Source organism: Citrus clementina, unplaced genomic scaffold (assembly GCF_000493195.1).
Source record: "Citrus clementina cultivar Clemenules unplaced genomic scaffold, Citrus_clementina_v1.0 scaffold_8, whole genome shotgun sequence".
In the NCBI taxonomy this organism is placed as follows: domain Eukaryota; kingdom Viridiplantae; phylum Streptophyta; class Magnoliopsida; order Sapindales; family Rutaceae; genus Citrus; species Citrus x clementina.
The window spans coordinates 16,387,304-16,409,236 of NW_006262022.1; the positions used below are offsets into that span (position 1 = coordinate 16,387,304).

Sequence of the window (21,933 nt, forward strand, 5' to 3'; positions counted from 1 at the left end):
GTTTGATTAGCTTGTATTGACAATTTAGAGAAAGGAAATTTTGTAATCTTAAAAAATTGACAAAAATCAAGAAATGCATAATGGCCGATAATAATTAGGGATGCAGCTGTTTTATCCAGCACCAAATAGTTGATAACAAAATCTCTATTTCTCATAATTTTGGATTATTACACATAAAATGGCATCCTCTAAATTGTACTGATTTAAGAAAAAGCTGATGCTAAACAATTCAACAAGGCAATTGAAAACAATTCATGCATTTAGTAAATTACTAATTCCCTATTCCCAAATTAAGGACATGAGACTGCTCTGCATACAGTGATTTAATGATATGCTAATATAGTTTGAAAAAAAGGAGTAAGAACTTTCGTATTTTTAAATTTTCAAACAGTTCATTAGCTTAAAAAAGCAACCAACGCACCAAGAAAGTTGTTTACAATGAAAAGCCATAACAGTGACACGAGCAACCAAAACAACGCACGCACTGTGTCGTTTTGATTTCGGTCCAAAATATGAGAGTTCAAGTTCTAGTAAAATTGAAACTGTGGCGCTTCCCAGCAATATTTATATAAAATGTTACCAAAATCTCACACATTAGAACAATATAACAAATTTTACATCTTTCTTTTGTAGGCTTGACCTATTAAAAGGAAGAGAAACCTTTCAGTTACGAAGCTTGCCAGTCATTCTGTGAGTTTTTCTAATCCTTGCACGACATAGTCTATTGCATGAAGACACATTTTCTTTACCTGTTTCACATAATACAAAAAAAAAAAATGTTCAGGGAAGGGCGTGCGTTCTGCTGATTAATGCAAAGGCAATATTTTTTTCCTAATATTCTTTGCTCTTATATAGTGAAACACTGTTACATTTGGTAAAAGTTCCTATCATCAGCAATAACGAACACAAAAATTAGCATGCTATGTTCGAAGGATATGAAATAATGCACCTGCAGTTTGTCTTTCTTAGCCCTGTGATTCCTAGGCAGAGTGCGAAACTCATCAGTCAAACGGATGCACTCGTTAATATTTTCAGGAGAGACAAAATCAAGAGCAATTTTTGTGCAGGACTGCAAATATAAAGAAAAAAACCAATGATAAGAGCATAATTATGTACAGATGCAAGTAACATGTAGATACCTCATATGGAACATAGTACACATATGTAAGGCAAAAACAACTGCACTTGAAATAATTAACACTGATAAACAAGAAGCAAGTAAACAACTATGAATAGTCCAGAAGACGAGCTGACAGGTTGCTGTTCTTTTGATTCCTGATATGCGAACAAATTACAGCAGCTAGAAAAAACACCATCACAAAGGATCTACATACCATTAGATTTCTCACTTGATGGGGACAACCAGCAGGTATAAGGACTGCCTCACCAAGCTGTTGCACAAAACTCCAAGGTTCTACTCCTGCAAAAGAACAGCAAAGTTACAGATAAATACATGTCAAAGCCATATGATAATTAAGCAACACCAAAATGAAGAATAAGGACTAACCAAACTCCTCTTTGAGCTTTTTCTTATGATACATATTCAAGTAAAAAGTTTGATCATGAATTGGGTGCACCACCTGTAGTGTTCAGCCAAATAAATGTAAGCATTAGCAGAAACTCAAGGACCAAGATATCATGTAAGAAACTTCAAATTGTTTTCAAAATCCGAAAGATCAATGACAAGTAGGAAACACTCTAGAACCCACACCAAAAGCTTTTTGGTACCCCCACGATAAAAGGCAAGTCAAGAACATCCTTATGAAATAGCTTTACAAGGACTTCAACTAGAACCCAAGACAACACCACTCAAGAATCCCACCTGTTAAGTTTAAGAACATATTCAATTTTGATAATGCAACGCCAGTCTAGCAAACATATATCCCCATTCCCCTAAAAAGAAATAGTTTACCACCACATGCAACACAGTATTACTTTACCAATTGTTTCTCTGGCCATACAAAGAATTTATCTATTTTTATATTCTTTTGCCAAAATTTGCCCATCATCATTTGTGCGTGTGTTTGTATTGTTGGTTCATTGAACTGGAATTCAATACAAAATAGATTATCCACTTGAAAAGAGCCGTCAACTTGAATCCGAACCATTACCCAAAAAAAATGTGTTCTAATCAAACATTTACATCAAAAGATTTCAAGTTTATGCAGAGAAAATTTGTAACCCTCCTTTTAGAAAATCCACGAAATAACTTATGATTTGACAAATGCAATGATTATAAAACCGTAATTATCAAAATTAATACCTGTTCTACTGGAGAACAATAGACATGTCTGAATTCCTTATGGTGATTTCTTAGATATTCCCCAAGTTTGGGTACATCTTCTCTACGAAAAATATCCCAAAGGGCACCTCCATCTTTTCCATTCAATGACAAGGTATTAGATTGCATTGATGATATTGGTCTTAGCTTTTCTTCAGATTTTGAGTGGTTCATATCAAATGTTTCATCTCTCGCATACAGAGGATTAAAAAATTCTCTTCTGTCTTGGATAGCATGCTTTCTTTTCAACTTTTCTATTTCAGCAACCTGCTTAGAGCTGTAGTCCACCTTTGCTGTATGCATCAGAACATTCACCTAAGATATGCATAAACAACTAGATAGTGAATCCCAAGATTATGCAAACTACATGTCATGTCATGCTCAAAGTCTTATAGACATTTGTAAAGACTAAGGTATATTCTTTCTTGCGGTGCTCTTTGATTGAAAAAGTCAGCAAGTATAATGTTTGATTCACTGAGCAATGAACTGAAAATTTTATTGAAACACATGAAAAATACTAATTATTAAGAAAATGAAAACCAGAAAAGAAGTCAGGGGTACAACTTTTCTATTAAATTTCACCATCCATAATAAACAACTGTGGTTAATTTATAGTGATTAGCCAATTACTATAAGGTTCTCGATTGCTCTATATCCATCAGTTGGCCGATAGATGTATGTGTTAGAAGATCAACATCCATTACATCATAGCTCACATCATATGAAAAAAATTTAAGACAGGATTATCATATTTTAAAATTCTGTGGCTATGCCACTTATTTTAAGCATCTAAACTAACTGTAAACTAATGCCTTTCAACATGAACCAAGAAGCAACTAAAAATTTAATAAACATTGCATACCGCATCTGACATGTCACAGTGAAGCTTGGTCACAGAATCTCCGCGCCCAAGCTCTTCTGCAACTCCATATGCTATATAAGCTTTTGGCCCTAGATCAGGCTTCAGGAAATCAGGTGGCAGCTTTGTTGCAATATTTAGAATTCCTGAGTATGGATGTGTGTAGTCCTTATAAGGCAAAATATTCATAAACTCTGCACCATGGCATGGTAACCGCTCCTCAAATAAACAAGATGGTGGCCAATCTTTGAGTTTAAGTATCACTGGCCAAGAGTTACTGTGAGTTCGGCCCTCCATATAGGCTTTGAAAAATTGGTATGTATTTATTTTAACCTGCACATGCATCAGTTTTAAACACATCAACACCAGAATACACAAATAATATGTAAAATCAAAAGAAGACGATCTCCCTAATGAATACTAGAAGATAACTAGTGAATATAAAAATGGTACCCAATTGATTCAATTTCTAAGATTTGAGGGCAAGATTACGCACAAAGGAAAAAATAATGAGTTCTATTCATAGTAGTACAGCATTATTTGGCAGCAACAGTATTAAGTTTAGGGAGAATATTATAATTTTGATACGTTATTTGTTTTCTGTGGTGATAATTAATCCCTTTCTATAATTAGCATAATCTAGCTAGGCCTTCATTACTAAATTTCTAGGTGTCCACTTTAAACAAAGCATCATAACTGTATGAACTGATTCTGGTTATCACTAGCAAAAGAGTTAAGCTTTTACACATATATTGATAGATAGATAACTAGAGAGAGAGAAAGAGAGAGCATTGCCTCACACAAGTCAAGACAATCAACCGTTTTGACCACCAATTTTTGAGAGCCTTTGGAATACGAGGTATCACGAACTGCACGAGACATCACCATTGGCTCCCAGCTCAAGCCAGATGAATAGTCCAACACATTTGTAATGATTACAGGCTCTCCCTTAATCCAGTGACTCTTAAAATGCTCCAGACTCTCATGTTGCACATCAGTGGCTGAAGGACAGTATAAATAGTTATCGGAAACACCTTCCCGAGACGCAGCCTTCCTTAAGCTCTTGCTACAACAATCAATCTGACCATTCAATTTGAAACAAGAACAGGACTGCCCAGAATGATGGGGCCTGTCCACCAAGTTATGGACTTTCACTAATTTTTTTGCTTTCACCTTCAACTCTGAAAGCCAACCATTTGCAAATATACACTTTAGCTCTAAATACTCATGTCCACAACCACCCAATTTGTTCACGGGACAAGGAATGTCACCATTCTCTCTAGCTTTCCACTGAGATATTTTCCTCATACGTTTCTTCGAGCTGAATCTAATCCCAGATTTTTTACCTGAAGGCAATGGTAGAGATTCTCCTCCATGTAAGTAAGCTTTCCCTCTGTCAAAATGACTCGTGTACATGTTAACTCCACCTTGCAAGCAACCATCACGAATTTCCCGACAACAAGTAAGGCAAAGATCATAGGAACATCTAGGGCAGCTTCTATAGTAATCAACTATTGAGGTTTTACAGTTGTTACTGCCACAAAACACAGCATGAGCATGTTATCCATATTTTCAGAAAGCTAAAATGAAGATATTGGTATTTTCGTAGATGTTGATCTTACCAAAACAAACGCTCATTACTCCTCAATACAACTTGCGGTACCTCTATCTCTGACAATTCTAATCCTGTCCACAATGGAACAAAGGAGTCTATAATAAGCTTTAGGAAGAATTAACCAGTTAAGTCAAACTAATAGCTAATACCTTTAATTTTGGCCTCTATCTTCTTTTCTTTCACCTGATCATGATGAAACTTTCTCAAAAAGGGATACAATAGGCGTAACAAATATTTGAAGTGCCCAATATTCTCCACAGTCTTTGCAGGCGCTCCTAAATCTCTGGTCACCTACAATGAATCACAAGAAATGCTCTCCTTTGAATTTATATGATAAGAAATCTAATAAGATGACAGACTAAATAATCATGCAGTGAGTTAAACAAACCTTAACTATTTCACTATTATGCAAACATGCATTACAGTTGCAATTTCGACAACAAAATGGGCAAGACTTTGCTATCGCTTCCTCTGACATTGTAGGATACCTATATTTTGTAACAAAAAACTAATATTAGAAATTAGATTGATCAAAAAACATAAAATTAAGAAACTTGTAACTAAAGACACGCTTTTAATTAAAAAAATTACTGCAACATACCTACATAGGTTAAACAATAGCTTCATCTACATAGAAAGTTTCAAATGAGTTCTCTGGTAAAACTTGTAACTAGATTTGTCAATGTGAATCAAGTATCATTGCATTCTGATGCTCATTTAGACAAAGTATTTCAATAATAGGACCATAAAGCCATTACCGAGTTTTCAGCATGCTTGATCTTAAAGGTGGAGAAGCGTCAGTCACTTATGCGATCATACATGAAGTTCAGGATTAATAAAAACTTCATTTATATTTCATTCTCTACAGATGAATTCTATCATTGAAGCATGGAGTAATAGCCATTGAACAATTGTGAAAACTGTTCATAGAGCCAAAGATCCTTATATATTGTGGGAAAACTGTTCATAAACCTATAGAAAATGGAATTATCATGCAAGTAGAGACCAAAATCTTGCTAACTCAAATATCATTCTCTTTTTAAACTTCTATGTAATTGTTATGAATATTATGCTTGTATCATTATAATCATTAGAAAATTAGAAAGCATAAAATTAGAAAAAATTCTCCAACATATGTTGGTGAAGCAAGCATCAGTCAATTAAAATTTATAAGTTCTGATTTATACTTATTAAGGATTATGAAAAATGGATAACAGAAAAGAAAAAAGGTAAGGTGGAATTGGCATTTGCAAGATGGTATTGAGCCATAAAATTGGAAATTGGGGGTCATATTCTTCTAGAATATTTTAAGAACATCTCTAAGTTATATAACAGCCCAAAAAAACAAACTACAAATCTAGTAAGAAATTCAACTTTAAGAAAAAGTTCACTTCCAACACATTCAAAAGAAATAAATTTAAAGTGTTTTTAGAGAATTCTCTGGAAACTCGTGAACCTTTTTACACTTTCTATCAAGCTTTTCAAATCACATAAAGCACTAAAAATACATCTTCAAAGTCCACAATTTTACTAAAATTTACACCGAATTGTTACTGAAATTTTGATTCTTCAATAATATCCATAAATTAGGTAAGAAGGATAAACCCTGTATACATCATTTCCAAGCAGGAAATACAGCTTGGAAGTATTATACAGGCTAATATTTTCTTCTTCCTAAAATAAAGCAAAATTTAAAAGCGAGCAAATTTGAAGAATTGGGCGTAAACACAAATTACTAAAACTTTTTAAATTCCAGATCTAAAATTTGTTCCAGGCGCTTTAAAGCTTTACCGTGAACTATTGTTCAGTCGTTCTTTCCTTTCATTTGAACTAATATTTTCAAGAAAGTTTAAGTAGAATATTATATAAAAAGAAGAAGAAGCACCATAAAGACCACATACTGTGTGTGGACAATTAATTATTAATCTAGTTATCAATGAAGGTCTTTAAACCCATTACCTTTAACTGCACCAAGAATAAAACAATAAAAGTAATTTGTTTAGATTAACTGAATTTAAAGTAGAGTAAAAAAAATATACCATCTCTGAATGCAAGTAGCACAATAGTGTTTCCGCTCGCATTTCTGACAACTTATCACCCTTTTGTGATTCTGGTGACATTGATGACAATAATGAAACTTATCTTCCCTCCCCTGTATTTTTGTTAGTAATAAGTCGAATTGAAATGTGGGTGCCCATTCAATCAAACAAAATATAATGAGATATCAACTCACATTGCTCACGTTTTCTTGTTGATTGTTAGATTTTTGCAATTGCAGCTTTCTGCTGCTTGTCCTCCTCGTGGCTGATGGTTCCACTTCTATTTGCCCACCATCACCATTCTCTTTTTTCACCAAAATGTCACCAGCCTCATTGGCTGCCAATTCTTCTTCTTCAATTTCACTTCCTCTCTTCATTGTATTCAACAATTAGAAAAGAGATTATTAGTAATCAGTCCAAACAAAATTCAGGTTTGCATATAAATTTGAAGAAACAAACAAAACATAAATAGTACATAAAGGTGAACTTACATTGCCAACTATATCCTTATTTTGTGGATTGGATTTCACTTGACTGTCTACGGCTCTATTGCGTGTGCTCGTGGTAGAATTTTTATACAAATGTATCGCCACTTCTTTGTTCGTTTTGTGCAATTGCAATGAACTCTTACTTCTTGTCCTCCTAGACAACGGTTCCAGTTCCATTCCCCCAATTGTTACACTTCCATTATCATTTTCTTTATTCACCGAAACATCATCAAACTCATTACATGCCCTTTCTTCTTCTTTAAATTTGTGTCCTCCCTTCTTTTTATTAACCAGTTAGAAAAAAAAAATATTAGTAATTGTCTAGACTGAACTCAAGTTTGCATATAAATTTCAAGAAACAAACGAAATGTAAATGGTATACAAAGGTGAACTCACGTTGCCAACAATTTTCTTTTCTTCTTTGTTAGTTTTTTGCAATTGCAATGAACTGTTTCTTCTCGTCCTCTTGGCCAAAGGTTCCACTTCCACCTGTCCAATTGTCCCACTTCCCTTGTTTTTCTCTTTATTCACAAACACGAGATCAGCATTATTGCATGTCTTTCCTTCTTCTTCTTCTTCAAGTTCACCTTCTCTCTTCTTTTTTTTATTTTTCACCAACAAAAAGAAAAAAAATGACTAAATTTAAAACTGAATTAAGACATGCATGTAAATTTTAAAAAATTAATAAATAAAATAAACTCACAATGCCAACTTTTTCTTCTACTGCTTTTTTGTTGGCGGTGCATAATTGCAACTGTCTCTTCCTCTTATCATTTCTTCTCAGGGAGTACAGATAATGCTCCTCACAGGTTGGCTGTCCATGGATTCTCCAATGTTTGCAACGCCATCCGCTACCGCTATTTCTTTGGCAGCGGAGCTCTTCTGGCGGCTCCATAATTCCACACTCTAGATCTCCTCACTCTCTTTCCCTGCTAAGAAAGAAGCACAAACAAAACAAAATTCAAATCGACAGTCCAAAATAAATGCTTTGCTTTCGCTACCTAGTAGAAAGGTCAAAGCACTGAATGGCCAAAATTCAACTCACTGCGTGCATATTGCGCACATTTGGCAATAATACCCCATTTTAATTAAGGTAATTTTAGAAAATTTGAATTGCATGTATATTCCATATGTTTGGAAATAATGGTAACTTGCGAAAACGTTTGCTCTCTCTTTTTTTTTTTTTCTTTTTGTGCTTAGCTTATTATTGCTTCATTGTATCTCCATTTTCAAATAAACTAAATTAAATAAGCAATTTTTTTTTCTAGCAAAAGATTCACAGCAATGAAACAGAGAAAACAGAGTAAGAAGCCAGAAACTGGACTAATAAACTGTGGACGAGAAAAAAATAATAATAATAATAATAATGAGTGCAAATGTTGATTAACTTACTTTAGAGCGAAGCAAATGATCGACGTTGGCTGGAATACCCTCAAGTGAAGAACGATACTCTTGGTTTCCCTCCCAAAATGAAATAGGAGGGCTCAGTAACTTTTCAACTTCAGTTTTTAACTTAAATTCGGGACACGTGTTGCCTTTTTAATGGAATCAGAAATCTTTTATCTTTTTAAGATAATCCTAATTATTATTATTATTATTATTATTATTATTAAGGTTTCCTAACTAACATTTGTTGTAACTTATAATCTGATTAAAATATGTGAAAATAAATAACATGGGAAGTAAATCAATGCGTGATTTTTATATTATTTTAATTGAAGTATAAATTAGTAAGAACTTTATTATTATTAGTAGTAGTATTTTTATTAGAAAAAAAAAAACAACAATCTAAGGGCTAGGGAGCTCTGCGGACCGGCCAAAAATTAAAATCAAGCTCATTACTTTTTCCTTTTTCCGAGGAAGCCTCGGATTTTTCACTTTTTTTTTAATATATAAATTTTTCAAAATTTATCTAATTGGATTTCAGAATTAAGAGTTCAGATTGAGTTTACCTCTTTAACCCTCATTTTCTATTTTATAAATTTCTCACCATAGTTCTTGTCTCTCATCTCAAAAGTCAAATATTTAAATTAGTTAAGTGATTTTAAGATATTTTTATTTGGTTAACTACATGAATTTAAATCCTAGAAAGTTAGGAGATAAAAATTTAATTTGGGATTTTCAAACACAATTTTATAATAAACAGGCGAATTAATCATTTTAATGTGATGATACAGTTACAAACTCTTGTACAAACTGATGTGGTATTAATTTATTGGTTAAATGAAAGTATAAAATGATAGAAATATATCATGTGGGCCAAGAGATATTTAATCCAACCAATTTTATCATGTTACATCAGTTTATACAAAATAAACGTGTATTTATTATATTAGGGAAGTAATGGGGGAGAGATTTAATTTTAATTTTAAAAAATAAGTATAAAAATCATTTTTAAGGGGTGCTGGATGAGCTGGTTAGAAATGGGCCTTAAAATATTTAGGCCCAATCCCTAGCCCTTATGTACTGGGCTTTACTTAAGCGCTGGTGAGTTTGGCTAGAAAGGTCTGGATCAGCCCAGAGTTTGAGTTGAGCTTTTAACACTTTTTAAAATCTTTATAACATTTCACGCGGTGAAGCAAATATCTACTGGAATTGTGAGATCACTAGCTAGAAAATTTAGAGGAGACTGATCTGCTGCCTTACAAAAGGAAATTGAGGGGATTTCCTCCAAAAATATACATTTAATAAAGAGTCATATACATATAATAATTCAGAATCTAGATTGATTGGAGACAAAAACGTGAAAACCTTAACTCCTTGATCAATTCTACATTCTACCAATGGAATCTTAGTAGTGGCAACATGTTTTAACCATTATACATTGAGATAAAAATTGATACTTGCTAAGGATATGAACCTTGAGATAAGACACCAAGAAGCACAAGAAAGATAATGTTTTCCAGCGTGCGTGAGTCATTCTACATTTATTAGTGCCATTAATATACATGATGCATCGGTGCAGCGACTCTCTAAACCTAGGATCAAAGGCTGAGACTGATTTACACAACAATTCATAACTTTGGTAACAAAATGTTGGTAACAGTTTGTCTCGTTTTTCTATGAGTATCGATCTTTAAGGGTCCTAGAACACTCTTGCCCAAGAACGAAAACTAATGACACTACATCATCACCAATTGATCCATCCTCAACTTGATGATCAGTTGCGATGCTCCCAAAGCCTTATAGAATTCAAATGGTTCAAAAAATACTTCATTGAGATGTTCTGTCAAACACATTTGTGTCTTAATACATTATGTACCACCTATTAAGGAGTTTCCTAGTATAGATAATAAGAAAACACGAGCTTTAGACTAAGCTTTTCTCTAACTCTTTGGTTATAAACACAAACTAATAGAAGGGATTGGAGACATTAGAAAAGAATTTACCAGTTAGTCATTTGAGATATCCTAACTCATCAAGATCAACACTACATGATGCCAGCGCCATAAGAATAGGATTATAGTTATCCTGAAATTATCACATTAGCCACCATTCACCACAATAAAACACATTGAAAAAACACCAATCCAAAATGGAAATCAAATTATGTTGCACAGTTATATTTACAAGTTTCATATGTACGTAATGTCGTTGAAAAATAGATGACACATCACGTCTAAAGTGAAATTTTAAAATAGTAAATTTTTTATTAAAAAATAGAAAAGCAATGTTAACGTCGTTTTTTTAATAATTTTTTAAATAGTGCCATTTTTTTTTAAATTGCAATTCGAGAGAAAGGATCTCTTACTTTAATTGAAATCAAGTGGAATTCAAATTTTCAAATGAGGTGCTTTTTCATTAGAAAACATGTGTGCGCTGTCATTTTGTAAATTGTAAATGTCATGTCATTTTTACCGATAATGCAACGACATATCTTTGTCGTTTGTGAAAGTGCAACGGATGTCATGCCATTTACAATATTCAAAGTCAGACGACTTGTCATCCTTGTGTTATATGGAAAACAACTTGTCATCTCTCTCATGCTTGCAAACTAAAATTCAAAATATTGGATGTAATGTCATTTAAAAATCGATGGCTTGTCATTTCTACAATGGAGAATGTGAGTCTTAGGCTTCATGATGGGACAACTTGGGAGCTTAGAGAGGTCAGATATATTCCTGACTTAAAGAGGAACATGATCTCACTCTAGTAGGTTGTTGATTATGAAGGGTTCTAAGATAGTTATGAAATGTTAAAAAAGGAATGGAGTATATGTCATAGATGGTGAGGCAATTACAAGTATGACTGATGTGATTGTTGGCTCTGGTGGGGAAAACACTAGGCTGTGGCATATGAGATTGGGACATATGAGTGTTAAGGGGTTAAAAGAGCTTGAGAAACAAGGAGTTCTGGGAAAAGATAAGATAGAAGAGTTGGATTTTTATGAGGATTGTATCTTGAGAAAATCAACAAGAAACAGTTTTCAAAGATCAACAAGTAAAACTCTTGGCATCCTAGACTATATACACTCTTATCTCTGGGGACCTGCACATACCAGTTCATTAGGTGGAAATAATTATTTTTTGTCAGTGATTGATGATTATTCAAGGAGGGTTTGGGTCTATGTACTGAAACACAAAGATTAAGTCTTTGGCAAGTTTAAATAATGGAAAATCTTAGTTGAAAATCAGACTAGAAAAAAAGTAAAGAAACTGAGAGCAGACAATGGACTTGAGTTCTGCAATAAGCAATTTGACTGCTATTGTGCAAATGAAGGGATAGCAAGGCACAAAACAGTGAGGTTAACATCTCAGAAAAATGGATTGGCAGAAAGAATGAATAGAACCTTGATGGATAAAGTAAGGTGCATACTAGTCCAAGCACAACTTCCTAAAAGTCTATGGGTAGAAACCTTACTGACAGCATGTTATCTGGTGAATTTAAGTCCCTCTACTGCTTTGGACTTTAAGATTCCATTTGAGATGTGGCATGGGAGACCAGCAAGCTATGACAATCTTACAGTGTTTGTCAATCGAGGGAAGTTGGCGCCAAGGGCTCTCAAAGGTAAGTTCTTAGGCTATCCTGATGGAGTTAAAGGATATAAACTATGGTGTATTGATTTAGAACCTCCAAGGTGTATAATAAGCAGAGATGTGGTGTTTAATGAAAAAGTTATTTTGGAGATCAGAAAGGATGTTGGGATTAAAACTCAAGAACTCTAAAACATGATAAAATTCAGTTTAAGGTGGAGCAATCTGGGTTAAAGAGATATGAGGAAAATGGACATTCAGATCAAGACAGTGAAGATCATGAAGAGTACAATGATTCTCAACCACAATCTCAAAGGCAGACTCAAGTACAAGATTATCAGCTGACAAAAGACAGAGAAAAGTGACAAAAAAAACCGCCACAGAGATATGGATATACTGATATGATAGCATATGCACTAGCTGCATCCCATGATATTGATGCAAATGAACCAAAGAGTTATGCTGAAGCAATTCAAAGCTCCCACAAATCAGAATGGCAGGAAGCTATGAATGATGAGATAGCCTCTTTTAAGAAGAATAATACCTAGATATTAGTTAAGAAGCCTGGTAACAGAAGAACAGTGGGTTGCAAGTGAATTTTCATAATAAAAAAGGCCTTACAGCTAGTGAACCGAGGAGGTATTAACTGCAGTCCATGATACACTTAGAAGGAATAAGTTGATTTTAAAGAGGTGTTCTCTCTTGTGGTTAGACATGCTTCCATAAGAGTGCTACTAGCATTAACTGCGGTCCATGACTTAGAGCTTGATCAACTTGATGTCAAGATTGCATTCCTACATAAAAGGCTACAAGAAGAAATCCTTATGACTCAACCTGAGGGCTATGTGGATTCTGAGAAACCAGATCATGTTTGCTTGTTAAAAAGGTCACTGTATGGGCTAAAGCAATCTCCAAGACAATGGTATCTCAGGTTTGATGAGTTCATGTTGTCACATGGATACCTGAGATGTAGTTTTGATTGCTTTATGTACTACAAGCTGATAAATTCAAGTCTCTACATATATTTATTACTATATGTAGATGACATATTAGTAGCTTGCAAATCAAGGCAATGGTATCTCAAGTTTGATGAGTTCGTGTTGTCACATGGATACCTGAGATGTAGTTTTGATTGCTATATGTACTACAAGCTGATAAACTCAAGTCTCTACATATATCTATTACTATATGTAGATGACATGTTAGTAGCTTGCAAATTAAGGGAGGAAATCAAAGCTTTGAAGAATATGCTGAGTTCTGAATTTGATATGAAAGATTTGGGGCCAGCAAAGAATATATTGGGCATGGAAATCAAGATGGACAGAAGCAAAGGTATTATGTTACTTTGGAAACCTTTGGAATGACCTATTGTAAACCTGTGATGACTCCACTGGCTGCACATTTTAAGCTCTTCAGTCAACTATGTCCAAAACCAGATGAAGAGAAGTTGGAAATGGCTAAGACCCCTTATACTAATGTTGTTGGTTGTACGATGTATGCCATGGTTCTAACTAGACCAGATATCTCTTATGCTCTCAGTGTAGTAGTTAATAGATATATGGTTTCACCTGGAAAAGAACATTTGAGGGTTGTAAAATGGGTGATGACATACCTAAGTGGAACCCTGGACTATGGGCTGGTGTATAGAAGATCAGGAAGCAAGTCTAAAGGGATATGTGGATTTGTTGACTCTGATTTTGCCAGGGACTTAGATAGAAGAAGGTTTCTCACAGGGTATATGTACATGCTGGATGGCTGCTTAATCAATTAGAGGCAAGTCTTCAACATGTTGTTGCATTATCAACAACAGAAGCTGAATAAACAACAGCCTCTAAAGTAGTAAATGAAGCCTTGTGGTTGAAAGGCTTGATTTTAGAACTTAGAATGAATCAGAAGACTGTAGAGGTATTCTGTGACAGCTCAAGTGCCATCTACTTGAGTAAAAACCCAGCTCATCATGAAAAAACAAATCACATTGACATTAAGCTGCATTTTATAAGAACTGTAGTTTCCATTGGTGTGGTTAGAATGATGAAGATACATACAGATAGAAACCTTGCTGACACGTTAACAAAAGTAGTCACTACAACTAAGTTCAAGGTTTGCTTGGACATAGCTGGAGTTGGCTGCTACTGATTCACTTAGGAAGGGAAGGAAATGATCAAGGGTGATTTTTTTCAAGGTGGAGAATTGTTGTGTATGAAAGCAAATCCAGAAATTCAAAACGACAGAGGATCTTGTGTTTTGAAGTTGGAACTGTTAGGATTATATGCTCTTTTAAAGCATATTAATTTATTTTCTGATTAATAAAATATTTGAGATATTTTCAATTGCATAAATATATATTGAATAAAGTCTGTTTAATCATATTATATGTATTTATGTGATCATCATATGGATTCACAGAAGACATAAATACAAATTATCTTATGATTAAATAAATTTAGTTCGCAGTTGATAAATAAAGTTGGACGCTCTATTTATGTTTAGACTGTAGTAAATTTATTAAATAATTTGTCTTAATCATATATGAATTTACTGATGTAGTTTGACTACATTGAGCTGGATCACATATGAGATTTAATTAACCTTGAACTGACTGTTAGACTTATTAAATCTCATAGGCATTGATTTTACTGTAATATTAATAGTGAGTTAGTTATGATTTCATGATTGTAATTGTTATTCCATTTGAATTACCAATGGGCACGACACACAATTGTGCTCAAGATTACCCGGTATCTTGGTGGGAGCAATTATGAGTATTGGAGTTATAGATTAACAATATAGAATTTGTACGACGCATCTCTTGATGGATTTTCGGCACTTGATCATAGAATTCTCTGGTTAGAGTGTGTCAACATATTTAGTATGTTGAAAATGATCATTAAAGAAAACTAGTAAGTATCAAGGATTAAGATCTAATTAAATTGATTGGACAGTTGAGATATCGATTTAATTAACGATGTGATACAAATGATTAAGCAGTAAAGAAATCAGTGTGGCTTAAGACGAATTATTATTCGAACATACAATTATGGAGGTCAGTTCCAATCTTATAGTGGAGTAGAGTTGGAATTAAATGATTAGGCTTGTTTAATTACAGACTTAATTGTTGTAGCCATTATTGTATATTCCCAAATGATTCCCGGGTTAGCTCATTTAATTGACTGCACCACTATTGGATTAATAAGCAGATAACTAGCTATTTGGGTTCAAAGCCTAAATATATTATTTAGTGAGAGGCTTCATGTAATGTACTTGTGTCTAAGGAGTCTTGTATTATTTTACAAGGTGGGCCCCTATGACAAGAAAGAAGTAACGTTACTTTTGGTGTATTATTTTTAATTTAAATCAAACTTGATTTAATAGAATTAAATAATATAAAAAATAGAACCTAGGGTTTTCACTAAAGGGAGAAATATAAAAGGGCTTATTTTCTTCCAAAAGAAAAGAGCAGTCACTTTATACATATAAGAGAAAAATATTTTTTTTCTCTATTGTTGAGAAAAAAAATTTCTCGTGCTAGTTGTTTTAGTGGTGATAAAGGCGCCCACACGTCAAGTGCTGATCAAACTTGAGTCATAGCCTGGAAGATTATTTGGTGGCGGATCGTGATCTAACAGGAGTGGTGGTGACAGTTCGTGATTTAACAGGAGTGGTGATGACGGATCGTGATCTGGGAGCCTAAATCACTTTAACGGAAAAAACCAAATTGAATTTTCAAGGTACGATTTCTAGATTACGTATTCTTATATATTGTATGAGATTGGTCCTAAAAAGTTTTATAAAAATATAAAAAACTGTTTTTTCTCCAACAATTGGTATTAGAGCCATCTCATATTAATATATAAGAATATTGTATGAAAATCAATCTTGAAATTTATGTATTAGAGTGGCACAATTTATTCAGATATATATTATTTGTTTAATATATGAATAAAGCATATTTTGGTTTGTCTTAATTCATGGTTAGATTCTCTGCTATATTTTTCCTTTGGATCTGTAATAAGAGGGGTAGCTTATTATCATCATATTTCCCTCTTGATTTATTTTACTGTTATAGAAATTTTGTAAGCTAAAATTGGCTTAGGAAATTTGTAAATCGCTGAAGATTAATCACGCGACGACAGATCAAAGGGACATGAAAGAAACGAAGGCTGGATTTTTCAGCGGCGACCACCAACCAGTAACGCAAGCACTCACACAGCAGCCAGCGCGTGCGAGAAGAGTGGCATGTGCGTGCAGCGCACGCTGGCACACGCTGCTCGCACAGTAAGCAGCGCGCGCTGTTGGCCACGAGCAGCAAGTTAGGCGCGCGAGTTTGGTGCGTTTCCGGCAACGCGGCGGCGGGTGGCTCGGCGTCGGAAGTCGGCTGGCGTCTGAATAGTGGCGGAGGTTTTTGGAGATGGCGGCTGGGGAAGAAGGAAAAGAATATGAATTTTAGGGTTTCATGGTTTTTATCATTGAGGTCCCTATAGTTCCATAATCGTTTCCTTTGGGCAGTTAAGTTTTAATTTTTTGCATTTAAATTTAAAAACAATTTTGGGCTTAAAAAATCCTAGTTTTAGGCCCAATTGAAATTTGGGCTTAATGGATTAAAATGCATAGATAAAATTGAACACATTAAATTTATTTTTGGTCTAAAATTTTTATTTTAATAAAAAAATTTAATTATTTATTTATTTCCTTCCAAAAATAAATTAAAATTGGACCAATAATAAATTTAAAAGCTCAATTTCCCCTAGTCTATTAATAAAGATAAGCCTATGGAATATGGACATTGGCAAGAAGCCCAATGAAGATTAGGCTTAGGGTTAATGTATTTTTTTTTTAGAAAAGCCATGAATTAAGATTATTTAATTGTTTTTCTATATGTTATGTTTTGGATGATAATATACCATGATAACATGTCATATAGAATAGGTAGTGCCACTCTATGCATAATGTTACATGTCATTCATTAATTATGAATCTTATTATATTGTTTGTAATTTGCAAATGCTTAAATAATATTGGATATCATCTAGATAATATTATAGGAAGCATGCAATTAACAATATGTATGTTTTGAAAAAGGAAAAATCAATTTTAAAATATTGAGTGGGAGAGGGAAAATTCAAGATAATTTTTCCCACAGGCTCTATTGTTAGTTCAATAATAAAATTATATATATACCTCGATTTCACGATACGGTGATGTTCCCTACGAAAGGTATATATATTAGATATTTTATTTGATGAATTTCTTCAAAGATAAAATTGAAATATTTTTCAATCAATTATTCACCCCAATGGTGACTATTGATATAAAAAGTACGTAGACTGAAACAATGGTTATACACTCAACTAAAATTTGTTATAAACCTTCCCAACGAAGCTCTATTAACAAATTTAGGCCCAAAGGGATAACAATAATTATTTATCATGTCTTTACATGAAAGTAAATAATTCAATGGATAATTGGGTCTAGTAAGTGTAGACATGACTTTCCCAACAGATAGCTTGTTAAAGTGGTACTAGATTATCGTTACAATAAATTAAAATGCATTTATAATTTTTTGCATTTTGTCATTTATTGTGAATATTGTTTCAAAGTATTTATGCATGTCTATTTTGTTTTTTCAGAAAATGTCTTCCATCAACCCATTATTAATTCCAAATAAACTACTGAAGGGGTATGATAAATATGTTAACTACTTGGCTAAAAGTCTTTATCAAGTTACTTAAGGACTTAAATTTCCATACCGTCCAATTTCAGTAAAGAGAAGCTAATTAGAATGGCATGTAATCTAAAAACTCGATTTATTATAAAAACTGAAGATATTTATATAGAGGGCAGCACAAAACATACTCTCAATAACATAGAAACTCTAGAAGAAATAAAGTCTTGCAACAACCATGGTCCCAAAGGTGTGGTAGACAAGGAGAAAACTCTTCCTATATTCTTTTAGATTGTAAAGCTGCACAGAAGACATGGAGGATTATAGACTTCTCGAAAGACATCTCTATAGACATGAAGCCTTTTGCAAATCAAGTACTGTTAAATGTTGTTTAAGCTCTAGTAGCAAAGAAGAGTAAGGCTGAGATAGAACTCTTTATAGCTCTACATTGGGCAAGTCGGCATTCAAGGAATCTTTCTATCTTTGAAGTAAAAAAAGAAGATTTTTAATATCATTGGCCAAAGCAGAAGCAATTGTGAAATTTTAGAAGAAAAAATTCCCTTGCTATGACTTTATATGAGTCAGAAACACTCAGCAAATTAGGAATAGAAAACTCCTCCAACAGCATGCTTCAAGGTGAATGTGGATGCGATTACAAACTTAAGAAATCAGATGGCAGGTTTGGTGTAGTGATTAGAGATTCTGAAGGAAAGTTTGTTGCAGTAGCCTAAAAGCAAACTAAGTTTTATGGAGATGTCACTACAATAGAAGCAAAAATAATAAAGCTGGGAATTAAAACTACAACTTTTGCTAGTTATAAGCTTTTGATACTCATATCTAACTATCAAAAAGTTGTGAAATTGGTGGCTGGAAGATAATTTAGCAAAACAAAAGTACACTGGATCATCTCAAATGTTCAAGAAAGCTTAATAAGTTTGAACAATGTGACATTGCAACATATTTCAAGAGCTTGTAATGGCATTGCTCATTCCCTTGCTAAAATAGCTTTAAGCATTGTTGCGCCAACTTTATAGCTTGATGAGTGCCCTGCTCATCTCTTATACCTCTTCTCTAATTTGGATACATGAAAGCTAAGATTTTATCTAAAAAAATTTCATAAAATCAAAATTGTGCAAGTGTACTTTTCTCCAATTGCGAGAGAATAAGTAGCAAAGCCAAATTTTGAGCCTTTGAGTTCATTTTTATATTATTTAGAGGGGCAACGAAGACTAATTCCAAAACTTTTGGATCATTATTTATATTAATCTATAAATAGATTAGGGGGCTCAATGAAATTATTCATTCTCTTTTAATTTCTACTAATACTAAACAGAACAGGAGACAATTCCTAAAATCAAAATGCCTAACCTTAACCTTAACCGTAACCCTAACACACACTTTTCAAATATTTATCTTATCACAAAATCCCGAAGATGGGAGAAGGTTTCTTTCAAGCAAGTTTCTGTTACACAATTTAAATTATTGCTCTATCATCATTCGTATGCAAAGCTTTATTTTTTCATTTTTTAAAATTATTTATTTTAACTACAAATGGATTGTTATTATTGTTACATCATTCTCATGATTGCCATCATTGTTATTGATGCATGTTTGATTCTTAAGTTTTCATAATTACAATTACACTTAAATGAGAGTGTTAATCTAAAGTGATGAGTAGGTTATCCATTCGGACACGGTTGATAGACATACATAAGAAATTACCCATAGTGAAATTAGTCAAAGAATTTGAAGATGGCAATAATGATACAACTCCTCTTACTAGTGTTGACGCAACTAATCATACTACTTCTACTACCAACATCACATTTACCTCACGCAACTCACACCTCTTCCGTCGACCTTGACAGTCAAAAGGTACCTTCTAGCATTTTAAAAAATTTAAAACCATATGTTTATTTTCTAATTTCAATGTTAATTACCATATATTTATAAGGTGCATCAAGTCCCTAGTAAGAAAACAGCTTCTGAAATAGCCACGCCTGAATTTGAAGTTGTTGATACATATGAATGAGACTATTCGCAGACATTTAGCCAAACTACTTCTTATTTACGCGTGAGAGGAGGTCTGTTGATGTTGATATAATGTTAAAACTATCTATTCATATTATTAGATAAGCATCACATCTGTCTTGCCTAACTTTGTTTGTTAAAATATTAATAATTGTCATTAGCAGCTCGGGCTGAGCTTGGGAATTTTGCTGAGTATGGCTTAGACAATGAGGATGAGGATTGGCTCTATGACTTCAATAAAGATTGAAAACTTCTTACCCCTGAAAAAGTAGTACACCATATCTATCTATTATAGGTTTCTTGATAATTATTCTTTTTTTTTTTAAATGTGGTGAATGAATTAGATTTTAACTTGTGTAAATTGGTGTCTGCATGCTAAAAGATAAAGAAAATTTATTTATCTAGACTTGGCCATTTAATTCCATGCATGATTATGTCTTCTTATTTTTGTTGTATAAAACGAAGATTTGAGACTCTTCTGATTAATTTGAAGGTGTTGGATCATAAAGCTCGAGAAAACGAAGGACTTATAACACCTAATCTTCGGTTCACCTATTCATATACTTTTGCAACTAGATGTTGCTATTGAGGTGCTACTTGAATTTGATGGTTTGGATGCTTTCTAATTTGATTGCTGGTTCTCACTCTTTTTATTGCATTCACTGGCTATATTGATCTGAATTTCATATGGACTTAGTTGATGGGTTTCTTGTGATTAGAATTTTTACAAAAAGTTGGTTGATACGAACATTATTTGCTATTCTGTCTGCAATCATAGGCATTGTAAGCTCACATCATCTGAGTCTTCCCATCTGTTTATAACTATTAGAAAGACAAAGTATGATTTAAATGTTACATCAAGTGGGTTGATGAAATTATAATCCTTTGGAGATGAATCTTTTGGTGGAAAATTTTTAAATTTTTAAAAAAATTTTATGGTTGGTGGTTCAACTGTTAATATTTATTGTGGTAGTACAAGAGGTCTGTAGTTAAAACCCCACTGGTATGAGTGAGGAGAGGATTTAGACATTGTTGATGTAATCCTTTAAAAATTAAAAAGAAAGAAAAAGAGTGTGCATTTCTTTGGAAGGAGGTATTATCAGAATTGTTTTGGCGAGAGCCTTGAAATTTGACATTAAATCTGCCAAGAATTGTTGTGAATCTAGGCTTCCATTACTTGATATTTGAACAATCTTGCAAAATGACCATCAATATTATATTAATTAGTAATTTATTTATTTATTTGGTTTTCAGTTCCATAGGTTTTGTCTAGTTAATCAAGGACACAATTTGGTGCACCAATTAATAAATTTGTAAACCAATTTAGGAGTATGTTTATGTTGTGCTGTGAATCCTTACTTGCTTTACATTTTATGAATTTTCTATTCATGGCCAACGTGAATGATGGCAAAAACCTATATTGCAGCATTTGCAGGTTAGTCTTATCACTCGCCTAAGTATAGATAGCATTTTTGTTGATAAATTATTGTGTATAATTGTAGTTAAACCATTCATACAACAATTTGACATATATATAATCATCAAATTGCTTATCCATATTTTGAGTTTATCAAAATAGTAAACTTCATAATCAATTGACAAAGTTGGTTCCCTTTTAAATTATACCACTTCTTTCTCATGCCTACACAAGTTTGAGTGATTTACTTGAAGCATCAATGTAGCAAAGCTATCATTTCTTAATCCAACTATTGTTTTTCTTATAGTAATCATGTTTTTAAATTACGTTGATAGATTTTTTTTCATTTTATTAGGGATTTTAATAAACAACAAACATAAATAGAAAGGCAAAGAAATTGAATATTGTTTCCTTTATACAAATAATGATTTGGCAGGCTAGGTGATTGTATAAATTCAAACTTTATGCCTGTGTTTTTGTGCATTTTCTATGCATGAGTATATATGTTGCAATTTCTTTTCATTTTGCATTATGGATCAGAGAATGATAGCTTTTTAACTATCTTTTA

At 33.2% G+C, this 21,933-nt stretch overlaps 1 protein-coding gene, 1 long non-coding RNA gene and 1 pseudogene across 2 annotated transcripts; 1 reads left to right on the forward strand and 2 right to left on the reverse strand.

Annotated features, from left to right (window-relative positions):
• Positions 1–444: 444 nt before the first annotated feature.
• LOC18033719 (lysine-specific demethylase JMJ25) lies at positions 445–7,546 on the reverse strand. The gene is made up of 13 exons (XM_024179279.1): positions 7,286–7,546; positions 6,989–7,165; positions 6,795–6,907; positions 5,144–5,243; positions 4,905–5,046; positions 4,763–4,826; positions 3,936–4,674; positions 3,144–3,473; positions 2,264–2,596; positions 1,508–1,580; positions 1,335–1,420; positions 950–1,069; positions 445–749 (listed from the first exon to the last, which is right to left on the reverse strand). The coding sequence occupies exons 1-13, from the start codon at positions 7,457–7,459 to the stop codon at positions 684–686; spliced, it is 2,517 nt and encodes an 838-aa protein (XP_024035047.1). The 5' UTR covers positions 7,460–7,546; the 3' UTR covers positions 445–683.
• Positions 7,547–7,683: 137 nt separating this feature from the next.
• LOC112096252 lies at positions 7,684–8,736 on the reverse strand. The gene is made up of 3 exons (XR_002904360.1): positions 8,675–8,736; positions 7,986–8,211; positions 7,684–7,879 (listed from the first exon to the last, which is right to left on the reverse strand). It is a non-coding gene; the product is annotated as an uncharacterized LOC112096252 (long non-coding RNA).
• A 10,851-nt stretch (positions 8,737–19,587) lies between these two features.
• On the forward strand, positions 19,588–20,574 carry LOC112096418 (annotated as a pseudogene).
• The last annotated feature ends 1,359 nt before the right edge of the window (positions 20,575–21,933 follow it).

Excerpts from the sequence above, each read along its gene's own strand:
- LOC18033719 (XM_024179279.1), bottom strand. The coding sequence starts at position 7,459 with ATGGAACTGGAACCGTTGTCTAGGAGGACAAGAAGTAAGAGTTCATTG. Across the intron at positions 6,908-6,988 it reads AACAAGAAAACGTGAGCAAT|GGGAGGGAAGATAAGTTTCA; the intron begins GTGAGTTGATAT and ends ACAAAAATACAG. Across the intron at positions 3,474-3,935 it reads ATTGTCTTGACTTGTGTGAG|GTTAAAATAAATACATACCA; the intron begins GCAATGCTCTCT and ends ATGCATGTGCAG.